Here is a 12,765-nt window from a genome sequence, read left to right as displayed (position 1 = left end):
AACCTGGAGCCAGCGCTGCCCTGCAGACCTACAGAGGTCAGGTCATAATGAGCCTAAGTAGCAGGAACTGGTCCTCCCCATGGAGGCAGGGTGGGAAAGAGCCAGCCGCCGAAAGCAGCCGTGCGGCATCTGTGCAGAGGCCCGTTCTGACCCGAGCTGAATGGGAAGCACGTTCCAGAGATCCTTACCTGCTGCGACACTGAGACCACCTGCTGAATATTGGCCACTGGTGGCTGCGGCTGGACCACTGGTGGCATCTTCGCAACCTTTAAGAACAACACATTTGGGGGAAGCGCTTGGTTAACAGAAGGAGCCTGTGTTCCGCAAACGTCTGCCGTCCGCAAACGCCTGCGGGCTCTGCACCGACTGATTTGGGGACGGGGGGCGGTGCTGAACTGGGCAGGGAGGGACACGGAGCAGCAGTGGCAGGGAAAGGGCCGCTTGCAGCACGGTGCTGACTCCCCGCCCGCAGAGAGGCGAGAGCGCCGGGTTACCTGTATTTGGGTCTGGACTTGCTGGGTCATGCCAGGTTTCTGGCCCTGAGAAAGGGATGCCGGCAGGAACTGGGCTTTAATGGCCGGCTGCGCCGTGTAGACTTTCTGCTGCTGTGACGTCTGCTGCTGAGCCTGGACAGTGACTTGCTGAGCACTGATCTGAAACAGCAGGAGGGGAGAATGGGCTCTCGGGTCAGTGGGCTGCCGCGGCGGACAAACTGCCCGCGCGCCAGCCTTCAGCACATGCAGCCAGGCTCTTTCCCACTTCTAGGGGAGAGATGACCATGCCGATAGGGCCTCCCTCCAGCTCGAGGATGCGCCCAACAGCCAATTTACCCAGATGGCAATGCAGCACTGGCAAGGATCACCGGCTTGAAAGACATCTGAACTGAGCAGTAATGCAGAGAAAGGGAGAGGGCAGAGAGACCAACCTTTTGCTGGACACCAGCTTGTCCTTGGGCAACCTGAGGCTGGATGGCTTTCTGTTGCTGGGCTGCCTGATGGTGCTTCATCTTCAGCAGATGCTGCACATGTAGCGGCTGGGCCACCACCGCCTGTCCTCCTGCGCAGGAGACAAAGAACAGCATGGGGCGCTTCACTCTCCTGGTTCCGACAGGATGTTCACAATCCTGACGGATGTTAGGTATGGATGTTAGGTGCGTTTGTGGTATGCCCCCCTGCCCCCCCCAGCAGTTGCCCACGGCAGTAGTCAGGGGTTCATCAATGTGGGCTGCCCTTAGTGGCCAGCCCAAAATGTCTATGGGTCACTGTGACCTTGCCCCCAAGAACAGTGGGGCCTTTAAACGATGTCCTGCTAAATTCTGGAGGAGAGATGAGAAGCAGGGCCACTAAATCAGCTCCACTGGGAGATCGGAAACCTTTGATTCCTCTCCTGGAGCTGTTTCTATTCCAGCTGGCTGTTGTAAGAACTTTGCAATGAAGCACTAGTGTCTGAGTTCGCTCCCCCGCCCTTCCTCCCAATCCCTTTTCCTTTTGTGTTGTGTCTTTTAAATTATAAGCCCGAGGGCAGGTACTCTCTTATCACATAGAATCATAGAATAATGGGGTTGGAAGGGGCCTACAAGACCATGGAGTCCAACCCCCTGCTCAGTGCAGGAATCCAAGTCACAGCATCCCTGACAGATGGCTGTCCAGCTTCATCTTGAATGCCGCCAGTGTGGGAGAGCCCATCACCACCCTAGGTTATTGGTTTCATAGTCATATTACTCTAACAGTCAGGAAATTTCTCCTGATGTTCAGCTGGAATCTGGCTTCCTGTAACTTGAGCCCATTATTCCGTGTCCTGCTCTCTGCGATAATCGAGAAGAGATCCTGGCCTTCCTCTGTTACAGCCTTTCAAGTACCTGAAGAGCGCTATCCTAACTCCCCTCAGTCTTCTCTTCTCAAGGCTAAACATGCCCAGTTCTTTCAGTCTCTCCTCATAGGGCTTTGTTTCCAGTCCCCTGGTTATCTTCGTTGCCCTCCTCTGAACCCTCTCCAGTTTGTCTGCATCCTTCTTAAAGTGAGACACCCAGAACTGGATACAGTACTCCAGATGAGGCCTAACCAGTGCTGAGCAGAGGAGAACTAGTACTTAGTAGAGGGGAACTGATCACTGATATTTGTAAGTCGCTCTGGAAGCCTTCTATGTCTAAAGAGCGGGGTAAAAAAATGCTTTATATACAATGAAATAAAGAATATCCTTTGGTCCTTCAGGCGGCAAGTCAAAATATGGCTCTTCAGGAAGGACTTTGGGACAGGTTAAAGGAATGAATGGTTGATTATGGTCACAGACCAATACAGATATTTATGCAAAAGGAAGATACAGTTGACTAAGAGTAATCAGATACAAACAATACATACTAAAATGGGGCCAACCTAATTTTTCCCCTAATCTTTGGGACAGGTTGATTTGGTAGTTTGTTTTTGTTCTGCTGTTTTCTTTCGACATGTTCCTGCTGCAATGTAATAGCTTTTGTTTTACTACTGTGTAAAAGGGGGGAAAAAGGATTTGTTTTATTATGACCTTATTAGCGTTCACATTTTGATGTAAGCAACTTTACATCAAATTCTTAACAAAAGCTGGATGTAACATTTTTATAATGAAGAAAAACATCCCAGGACCTCTTGCCAGAGCAAAATGTGCTCCTGTACAAGGTTTCAATCACAGCTAAACTGACAGCTTTCCTTTCCCTCACAGAAGTTGGACAGAAAACTGTGTAGTTTCCTGAGCCACTGAACGTTCGGAGACCTGGACCAATCAGAGAGACCCCTGTCACTAAACACATTCCGATATAGATATCGGAGAAGTCTCAAATTAAAGGAGACATTTTTGGCATCACTGCCAAGGAAGAAGAGAAGGACAGGCTTAAAGTGAAAACTCAGTTTTGCCCAGAACTCTTCCCCCTCGCCCCCAAAAAACCCCCTTGAGGTTCTGTAAATGGTTGAAATACCTGCTGCCTTCTGTGGCTGCCCAATAGCAACGCTAATCCCAGCGACGGTGACGGGGAGTGTGGTGACCCCAGCAGATGAAACCACAGCGGCTGGAACAGACACTACTGGAGGTTTCGCCAAAGCTACCTGGGCTGCCTGCGGTGTCTGGGCCTGGATCTGACCTTGCGCTTGAAGCTGGGAAGCAGCAACACGAGTCTGAGCAGGAAGGAATTGGGATTATTGTACAGGCATAAAGGAAGATCTGCCTATTTGCTCGCTGTGGGGGAATTCAAGCTATTCCAAGGATCTCCAGGTGGAACGGAACCAAAACGTAACTTGCTCAAGCTGGATACAAAGGAATCAGGGCGCGAGTAACTCCAGAAGGTGATTTAAAGGCCCCAAGACCTGTTTTGCACATTACCAAAGAGGGGAGATAGGAAACGCGTGAGTGTCTTGCCTGCCCTCTTTACATGTGGATGCAGCTCTTGAGCCTCCCCAAGGGGGAAAGGTGCAGGTCTCTCCCTTCACATAATAGTTAGAAATACGGAAAGAGGATCTGCAAGTCATGGGTTTGTTGAGAAAAGGTGGGGTTGCTAAACTACGAGTGCTGAAAACCTTTTATCAGTTGCTACGCGTTGAAAGCCAAAGAAACTGCCCTTCCATTTGCAAGCTTTTCAATTTAACCTTAAGGTTAGGATCTTGGGTGGGGTGGGGGGAAGTTGTTATGTGTTTTATACATGGAAGTTCAAATTCTTGCTGCTCCATGACAGCCACTGGATTCTGCCGTTCAGACCATCAGCTATGTGGATGTGTCACTGGGCACCCAACAACAACAGCAAAAAGGAGGTGCAATAGAGCTTTGCTAAATTATGCACAGGAAGAAGGAAGTGGGAATCGTATATATTTTCTTCTTCCTCTCCAGTAATAGCAGAGCTCTCAGTCACCCAATGAAACTGACTGGCAACCAATTCAGGACAGGAAAAAAAAAAAGACAGCCCTGCTTCACACAATATGTAACTGTTACGGAATCTGTTGCCAGAAGATGCAGTGATGGCTTAGAGAGCTCTAAAGGGGGATCAGACAAATACATGGAGAAGGAGGAGCCCTATCAACCATTATGGTAACTGCCTGGAACTACAAGCCACGACAGCTCCATGGAAACTCCATGTTCAAATGGCCACTTGCTTGGGGTTCAACTGCAAGGGAAAGGGGGTTTCCTGCATGCTGTGCTCGTGAGCTTCCCAGATCTATTCGCTATTAGGCCAAGTTTAAGGTTTTAGTACTAGTGTACAAAGCCCTAAACGATTTGAGACTGGGATACCTGAGAGAGCACCTTCTCCCTTCCCAACCTGCATGGTCCCTGAGGTCATCAGAGGGCTTGCTCCTGGTGGTTCCACATGGACCTATGGCCCGACTGGAGTCCACCAGGAGAAGAGCCTTCAGCGTGATGGCCCCCTTCCTGTGGAATTCCCTGCCTTCTGAGGTCAGGCAGGCACCAACATTGTGTTGCTTTTGGTGCCTCCTGAAGACATTGTTATTTTGAAAGGCCTTCCCTGAGCTGCGGTTATTAAATTCAGAATCTGTTCTTTTAAAACGTTTTAATTGTTTTAATTCTGGGGTTTTACTCTTTTATCTTGTTGTTCGCTGCTATGAAATCTTGATGTGGAGTGATATATACATATTGTGAATAAATAAATAAATAAATAAACTCCCATTATCCCCAGGCAGACGGGCGATGCTGAGAGTTGTGAACCAACACATCTGGAGGATGCCAGGATGGGGAAGGGTGTCTTATGGTCAAGCCCAGCAGCCTTTAATTCCTCGCAGCTTTCAGAGTTATCACGTTAGTAATTTTTTTGTTCAGCTGCTGACGAGAACAACATGCAAAGCAGCCTGTGACCTACAGATGAATCGCTTCATATTCTCTGACCCCCAGCCCTTTTGCATCCCGCATGAAATATGAGAATGGAATGCTCCCTGGCACCAACTGGTCATCTCCCTCTCTCTCCCCCAGCCCCTCTCTCCCGATATTTTCTGGGGTAGGGCGAGACCACCCTTGGCAGCATGTTGAGATAAGCACAGCTGAAATAAATAATATATCGGCCTGGCCACTGTGGGAAAGGGGATGCTGTACTAGATAGGCCTGGAGTCCAATCCAGCAGGGCTCTTATGTCCGCACAAACGCTGCCACGTGACACGCAAACAATAACTCACCAGGCGGGCAACCTGGAGGTTTGTGACGGTGGTGCCAGTGAGGACTGCTCCCGGCCTTGGTGCCGTGACAGCTGTGAGCTGCTGGGTTTGTTGCTGCTGCTGCTGCTGCTGTTGCACCTGGACCTGCGCTGCCTGCTGCTGGGCTCCGGGCTGCGACTGCTGGGGGAGCTGCAGCTTCTGCTTCTGCAACTTGAGGAGCTGCTCCTGGAGGGGAAAATGTGCCACGCATATTGGGCTGCATTCCTGTTGCTGTTTGTGATCTGCCCACCGAACCCTTGTGATTGGTTGCGTTCCAAATATGTGAAATAAAATAATAATACACGTCCCTCTCCACCCCGCTACACACAGGTGGTTTTTGGGAGCCAGGAGCGGGTTGGCTGTTGGAACCGACTCCTCTGTTGCTCCAGAAGGCAGGACTAAAACCACTGGGTGGAAATTCCAGGGAAGCAGATTTGGGCTCAACTTTGTGAGAAACTTTCTAATGGTAAAAGCTGTTTGATAGTAGAGCAGTCTGCCTCAAGAGATGGTGAACTCTCCATTGCTGGAGGCATTTCAGCAGAGGCTGGACAGCCATTGGTCAGGGATGCTGCAGCTGCATTACAGAACCTGGACTGAGCAGGGGGTTGGACTAGATGTCCTTCAAGGTCCCCTTCCAACTCAATGTTAACTGCAGACTTGCAGATGTTTTCTAGTATCACTCTTCCCCCCAGCCCCACAACCCTGATACACTTTATGAAGGCTTTCTTTTTAATAGAGTACATATAACTGGCTGGATGCACCCGATCTCGTCTGATCTCGGGAGCTAAGCAGGGTCAGCCCTGGTTAGTACTTGGATGGGAGACCGCCTGGGAATCAGGCTTCCTGCACTGAGCAGGGGGTTGGACTCGATGGTCTTGCAGGCCCCTTCCAGCCCTACGATTCTGTGAGTCTATGTACAAATCCTCACTCACAATGTATGTAATGTGATACATGACACTATATTAGGGGCAAATATACATCAAATATCGCATAATGAAAATACGTGAACACTACTAACCAGGGTGGTGTGTGTTCTGCGATTCCACAAGAGTGGGAAAAAAACAGACAACCTGGTTCAGGATTCAGCTTCCCCCCAAATATATGCTTTCATGTTTTGGTTCGAAAGAGCCAGTTTCTCATTCTTATGGCTGTGAAGATATGCTTGAAAGCATGCATGCAAAGCGCCTGCTCAAATCTCAGAACCAAAGGATGGCCAAATAAAATTTCTAGGGATTAGAGATGGAGTTTCAGCAGCCTACCTCGCTCCTTGCCTTGCCCCTCCCCATTAATAAATTATGTAGAACTATGCAAATCTGCCAAATTTGCACAAGTCTTCTACCCACTGCAGAATTCAGCTTTTCTTGGTGCAGAATTTGGCCTGTTTCGGTACCAAATGTTATTGTTCATAGCTCAGAGTATACACATGTCTGCTCGCCCACCAAACCCAGGCATACTGAAAGTGCTAAAGAAAGGCTCCAGAACAAACAAACAAATATTAAGGGGTGGATAAAGAGCACGACTGCTGGAGGAAGCAACATATCCTGAAAAAGAAACACAACGTTCTAATTTCCTTCACTGCCGAAACAGAACATGTTCTCTAATCGCCAGTTGACGATTTCTACTTGTTACGCGCAAGGAGAAACACGCTACTGAAAACATTTGATCCCTTAAGAGCAGGGTGGGCAACCTTTTTTTTCTGTTGAGGGCTGCATTCCCTCATGGGTAATCTGTTGGAGGTCATGTTTGGGTGGCAAGCCAGACTAAAGCGAGAGGCGGGCAAGGCCAGAACCCAAGTTGGTGGGTCATTCCTTTCCTCTCATTCTGCCATCCCCTTTTCTCCCTCTTTCTTCCCAAACAGCTATTGCCAGAGGTCTGAGCTGATCACATGCAGACAGACGACTTCTGAAATTAGGCTGAGTTCACCCTTGCCGTAGGTGTTCAGTTTGACCCTGCAACCCTTTTGAACTTTGGAAACAGCTGCAGTTGAAAGCAAATGAAGAAATGAATGCAGCACGCCGGCCAACACTGACATTCATGAATCCGGAAGCATCTTCCTCACCTGGGATAACTTGCCTACGGCTTTAATCTGGGCTGGTGACTGGGCCTGGGCCTGGGCCTGGATCTGGGGGACTTGCACTTGGCCTGCGGCCTGCTGTTGTTGCTGCTGCTGCTGCCGCAGAAGCTGGAAGTGAGCTGGGCTGATAGTCTTTCCTGAAAGCTGTACTCCTGCTGGAGCTGCTGGAGAAAAAAAAAAAGGAAAAGCATTTTAGGGCTCTCTCTGGCTTGTCATTACATGCCCAACTGTCAGGCCGACATGCTCCCTTCCTCATGAACAGCGATTCCTTTCATCTCTCCCTCCTCTTCTGGTTTGAGGAAAACCCCAATTTATCATTTCATTCCAAATCAGCAAGCTGTGGCTTGTGCTTGTCCTGCCACCCAAGATTAGAAACAAGGACCAAACAACGGGTTGCCTCTCAAAACAGCAAAGGAGGGAAGCGAGTGGACGAGGGCACGTGGGAACGGTGAAGGTCCGTTCTTGTCACACGAAAATACAGTATGGTGTTACGTCTGAACTAGGACTCTGAGTTTTCCTTCAGTCCAGTGATGACAGGTCAGCCCAAAATTGCCCTCTTGAGTGCTTAGGGCTTTAGTTAGAGCTGTCGACTGAGGGAAGAAATCATGCTGAATAATTGTGTGAGTCTTAGTTGATTAACCAATCCGATCTGCATCAGAACAAAACAAATGAAAGCATTTTGCAACTTGCGTTTAGACAACACATGAAGCAAATGCCATCTGAAGCATTCCACTGGGTGTGCGTGCATGACAGAGAAGGGGGAATGCCTCTTTAAGATGGTGCATACCACTCACAATTTGTGTTCTGTATTAAAATAATTTTAAAAATTAAAAAGTCTCCTGCTCAATTCCTTGGGGGCACTTTTTTAGTTAATCAGAAGATTTAAATTGATTAAGCTAACTCAGGAGTGAACAGAATTCAGGCTTGATGGGTCTACTCTGGTTTTTTTTAAACTATGATCTTGAGATCCACCAACTAGAGCCCGACGCAAAATGGCGACACAACAGGACTGGGTGGGTGTCCTTTACCCTTAGAATTAAGACCAGGGTGTCTCTGAGCCACAAATTTCTTTTCACAACCAGAAAAGTCCTTACAAACAAAAGGCTGACATCCTAGCGCAGGAGCAAGGAGGAGTCAGAACAACCATTTCCTGACTGGCCCTCCCAGTAGGATAAGAACACGATACACAAGATCTCATTTACTTATATATGCTTTATTGCATTTTTCTTCCTCTCTGGGGACCCAATGCAGCTGATCAAAGAAACAGCCTGTAATGGGTTATGCCTATGGATGTCACTTAAAACCATAAAGGATAAATGTAAAAAAAAAAAAAAAAGCTGCAAATTAAACATGTGCAGCTGATGTTATATTCCAAAGAGCCAGTGTGACATAGCGGCTAGAGTGCTGGACTGAGATCTAGTCCTCATTCGTCCCCGCAGCTCACTGGGTGACTCAGGGCCAGACCCTGACTCTCAGCCTAACCTACCTCACCGGGTCGTTGTGAGGCTAATATAGAGAGGAGGATCACGTATGCCACTTTGGGCTCGGAGGAGGAGGAGGAGGAGGAGAATAATAATAATATAGATGGTGGTATTCATGGGTAAAAATTAAGCACTCCTTAAATGTTAAAATGATGTAAAATTAACGCTCTTTTACCTGGTGTGACCTGAGTGACCAAGGATCTTGCCTGGGTCTGGACCGGGGTCAGGTTAGTGGTGACAACAGCTGACGCTGTCACCGACGTCACCGCTCGCACCCCAGGAGTAGACGCTATGGTTACCAATTCCGCGGATGCAGCAGGCGCAGCAGCTGCTCTCTGTTGGGTATGGACCACCTGGGAGGCAGCACTCCCTCCCGAAGCCTGGAAGGGAGGAGAAAGGGCTGAATCCTCACAGCGTTTGAGTAAGCCCAGTCCTGGCCTAGTGGCTCAGTTCAGACATCACAGCAAACCATGGCTTGTGCTAACCGCAATTAGAAACCCAAGCTGTGGTGTGCGATCCCAAACATGCGAGAGGCCAAGCACGGCTTTAGAGCTGCTCCCTCCACTTTAACCTCACCCCCTCTCTGCTTCATAAAGTCATACATGCGCTCTCGTCTCCACGTTGCAGCAGCCCCTGGAGGAGGAGGAGGAGGCCATAGCTCTGGTTTGTCAGTTCGGTTATCACGTCAAACAATAGCACCAAATGTGGTTTGCAAATCCATTTCAAACCACAGATTCTGATCGGGAGCTGAACGCCAAACCCAAAGCATGGTTTGTCCTGGCCCGATGATGGGCTTCCCGAAAGCATCTAGTTGAAACAGAATGCTGGACCAGATGGACTGTCGGTCTAATTCCACAGGGCTCTTCTATTGTTCTTATGGCAATCCAGACATCACACCAAGCCACAGTTAAGCCTCCTTAACCAGGGTTGGTATGATACCCGAGCTAACCCAACATCTTGCATCTGCAAGCTTTTGGAATTATTCTCATGAACACACACAACTCCTGACGGAGCTTATCACCATTAGGGGAATCCGAATTCTGTCCCCAAACCAGTCCAAAATGGCAAGTGTGTAAGCAGCCAACTTCGGAATATTCCTAGCCTTTCATACAAGGCTTACGTTTTCCCTGGGCTTCATGCTAATTGGCAATGGCCTGGTTCAGATGCAGCGCTAAGCCAGTTTGGTGTGACATGCATGAGCCTGTCTCCTCCTTCCCTCTTCTCCTCCAGTATGACACTGGGGAGATCAGAAGCACCAGCTCCCATTTACAACTAGCCACAGTTTGTTATTTCGTCCAAAACAGGAACTGCGGTTAGCTTTAACTATGGTTTATCTCAACAAGCTAGGATCAGGAGCCAGTCTGAAGTTGGCTTGTTCAGACAAACCATAGTTAAAACTAACCACAGTTTGTCCTGGTGCAGACTAAGTCACAAACTGCAGCTAGCTGAAAGCGAAATTTTCTCCTCATCAGAGGAGGGGAGGGGAGCACATGAGCCTGAGGCTTGTTCATGTAGAGCTACAATGTGGTTTAGAGCTACATCCAAACACAGCCACTGCATTTATAGGGTGAGATGAGATAAATGAGACTTGATAATGATCCTAAACTTCCAGTTGTTCGGGCAGTTGCTGGCTAAGATTGACCAACCCTGCTGCAGCTTATATTTGGACCCACATCAGAAAGCGGACGCCAAGCTGTACTTCACGTGTGGCTTTCTCCTGACCTATGGCATCTGCACAAACACAAGCTCGCAGACGCACGCCCCAGCTGCCTTATGTGAAGCTGCCGCGTGCCAATCCAGAGGAGGAGAGCTTTCCAATGTAGGAAGGGACGAAGCTCAGTGGCAGAGCACATGCTCGCCACGCAGAAAGTCCCAGGTTTAATCCTTGGCCTCTCCAGGTAGGGCTGGAAAACTTCTGCCTGGAAAGCTACTGCCAGCCAGTGTAGACAATACTGAGCCAGGTGGACCAAGGGTCTGACTCAGCATAAGGCAGCTTCCTATGTCTCTGGCACATATTCTGGGCTTCATCCCCTTCTAGTTGGGGAGAGGCCCACAGCTCAGTGGTAGAGCTCCTGCTTTGCATGCCGAAGGTCCCAGGTTCGATCCCCATCACCTCCAGGTACGACTGGAAAAATTCCTGCCTAAAGCCATGGAGAGCTACTTCCAGCCAGTGTTGACTGATGGACTGACTCAGTATAAGGTAGCTTCCTAGGATTCTTTCTAAGTGTTTATCATCCCTACCAATACTGAACTGCGTAGCACATTTTGATTGGCACCACCGGACTTTTGTTTAAGTCGCTGCCCTGATTCAATGCTCAGAGTGACACACTGAGCATTTGAATGTACTCACTGTCAGGGTTCCGGGGATAACGGGTGAAGCCAGCCGTTTGTTGATTGGCTGAAAGGTAGTTGCTGGGACTCCGGCCACGGTGTTCACGATCACGTTCCCACTGACTGTGGCTGAAAGCAAAGCCAAGGTCATTCTAGGACCACAATGAAAACAGGCACTGTAAGTTTTCCACCCCTCCCAATGCTTTGCGATGGGAGGTGCACCTTACCTGTCTGGATACTTGTCCCAGTCACTGAGGTTTTCATTGTGCCAGCCTGGTCAAAAGACAATTGGTGTTAAGAAGAGAAACATGATCAAAACTCCTGCTATGTAGATTCACGAAACCTACATGCTCACAGCTGCATGTATCTGATGCAACTTTGTGAGAATTAGATGGAGTCCCAATGAACTTCACAGGAACGCAAGGTTTTTAACTAAAGAAATAATACAGAAAACACACCATTAATTTAGCCACACAAAAGATAAAAACTGCAGTGGGTTGTGCTGCTTATTATCCTTCCAAAAGTGTAAAAGTGTTCTTGTTTTTTTTAGTAACAGGTCCTCTTTTACACCCTCCTCTTTGTTGTTGTTGTTATGGTTATGAGGCATGAGCTGGACTACAACCATCGCATTCCGTAGGTTCACAAGTGACTGTGGAAAATCTGGATCTTAGTTTTCAGTCTTTTGTTGGTACTGTTTTAGCTTCCACATCAATTAAGGCATAAATGGATGTGCCCGGGCAACTTGTAGCCCCAAACATTTGGTAGGCTACAACTCCTATTGGCCCTAGCCAGCATTGCCAAAGGGATGGGATGATGGGAGGGCCAAACGTTCCCCACCAATAACAACAATATTGTATTACTGAAACACTAGCATCTAACAATATACATTCAAGAGTGCGGTGACGCAGATAAATCCACAAAAGCTACTAATCCACAAGTCTCTCTGTGGCCTGCTAGGCCACAGATACACTAATTAGCCCACTCCCCCAAACTTTGCTATTTTACTAGTCCCCTGACCTTAACTATTTTAGGTCACAAGACAAGAACCCAGTTTTGCATAGCTCCACTACTTTGTCACCTGGATGAGGTTTCTTACTCACCATAGCTGCCTATGTCTTACCAGTACTGCAGTGTTCGCCACAGTGGTCACGGCCGTCTGCACCACTGCCTGGGGCTGCTGGACCACCTGCGCTTGAGCTTGGGGCTGAGGCTGGGCTTGCTGAACTGCCCCTTGCTGAGCTTGCTGCTGGCCAGCCTGCTGTTGCTGCTGTGGCCCTGCTTGCTGTTGGGCCCGTTGCTGCTCAGCCAGAGCCTGGGGAATGAGGAAGAGAAAAAGGCATTGCTTCCTGTTCAGGTGGCTCAAATGGGTGGCCGTTATTAAGATGGCCAAAGCCCTCTTGGCTTGCTGTCAGGTGCAGCTAAAAGCACCCTGAGGTGAAAGGGCTATTTCTTGAATCCCTCCCAAAGCAGAGGGGAAGAGAATGAGGAAGAGAAAAAAGGTGTTGTTCCTGTTCAGGTGGCCCAAATGGGTGGCAGTTACTAAAATGGTCAAAGCTCTCTTGGCTTGCTGTCAGGTGCAGCTAAAAGCATCCTGAGCTGAAAGGCTATTTCTTGAATCCCTCTCAAGACAGAGATTGCACCCGAATAGGTGATCTGGTAAGTCTTGCCCACACCTGTTTTTTGGTTATAAATAATAGCTGGGGAAGCTGATCCGGATTGG

The 12,765-nt window shown here is 48.7% G+C and overlaps 1 protein-coding gene across 13 annotated transcripts in view; it reads right to left on the bottom strand.

Moving 5' to 3' along the window:
• EP400 (E1A binding protein p400) overlaps window positions 1-12,765 on the bottom strand; it is an 87,855-nt gene that overhangs the window by 4,298 nt on the left and 70,792 nt on the right. For 8 of the 13 annotated variants that reach the window (XM_084819514.1, XM_084819517.1, XM_084819521.1 and 5 more), the window contains 10 exons: window positions 12,166-12,357; window positions 11,273-11,318; window positions 11,065-11,174; window positions 8,890-9,094; window positions 7,219-7,397; window positions 5,142-5,345; window positions 2,948-3,143; window positions 926-1,056; window positions 495-653; window positions 189-266 (listed from right to left, as the gene is read on the bottom strand). In XM_084819514.1, the coding sequence (XP_084675640.1) occupies window positions 189-266; window positions 495-653; window positions 926-1,056; window positions 2,948-3,143; window positions 5,142-5,345; window positions 7,219-7,397; window positions 8,890-9,094; window positions 11,065-11,174; window positions 11,273-11,318; window positions 12,166-12,357 (1,500 nt within the window). The other 5 variants (XM_084819515.1, XM_084819525.1, XM_084819527.1 and 2 more) reach the window with 2 other exon arrangements.

This window comes from Heloderma suspectum, chromosome 13 (genome assembly GCF_057233095.1).
Source record: "Heloderma suspectum isolate Gila_16-S chromosome 13, 16-S_ref, whole genome shotgun sequence".
Taxonomy (NCBI): Eukaryota; Metazoa; Chordata; class Lepidosauria; order Squamata; family Helodermatidae; genus Heloderma; species Heloderma suspectum.
This window is presented reverse-complemented; position numbering and strand designations above follow the sequence as displayed.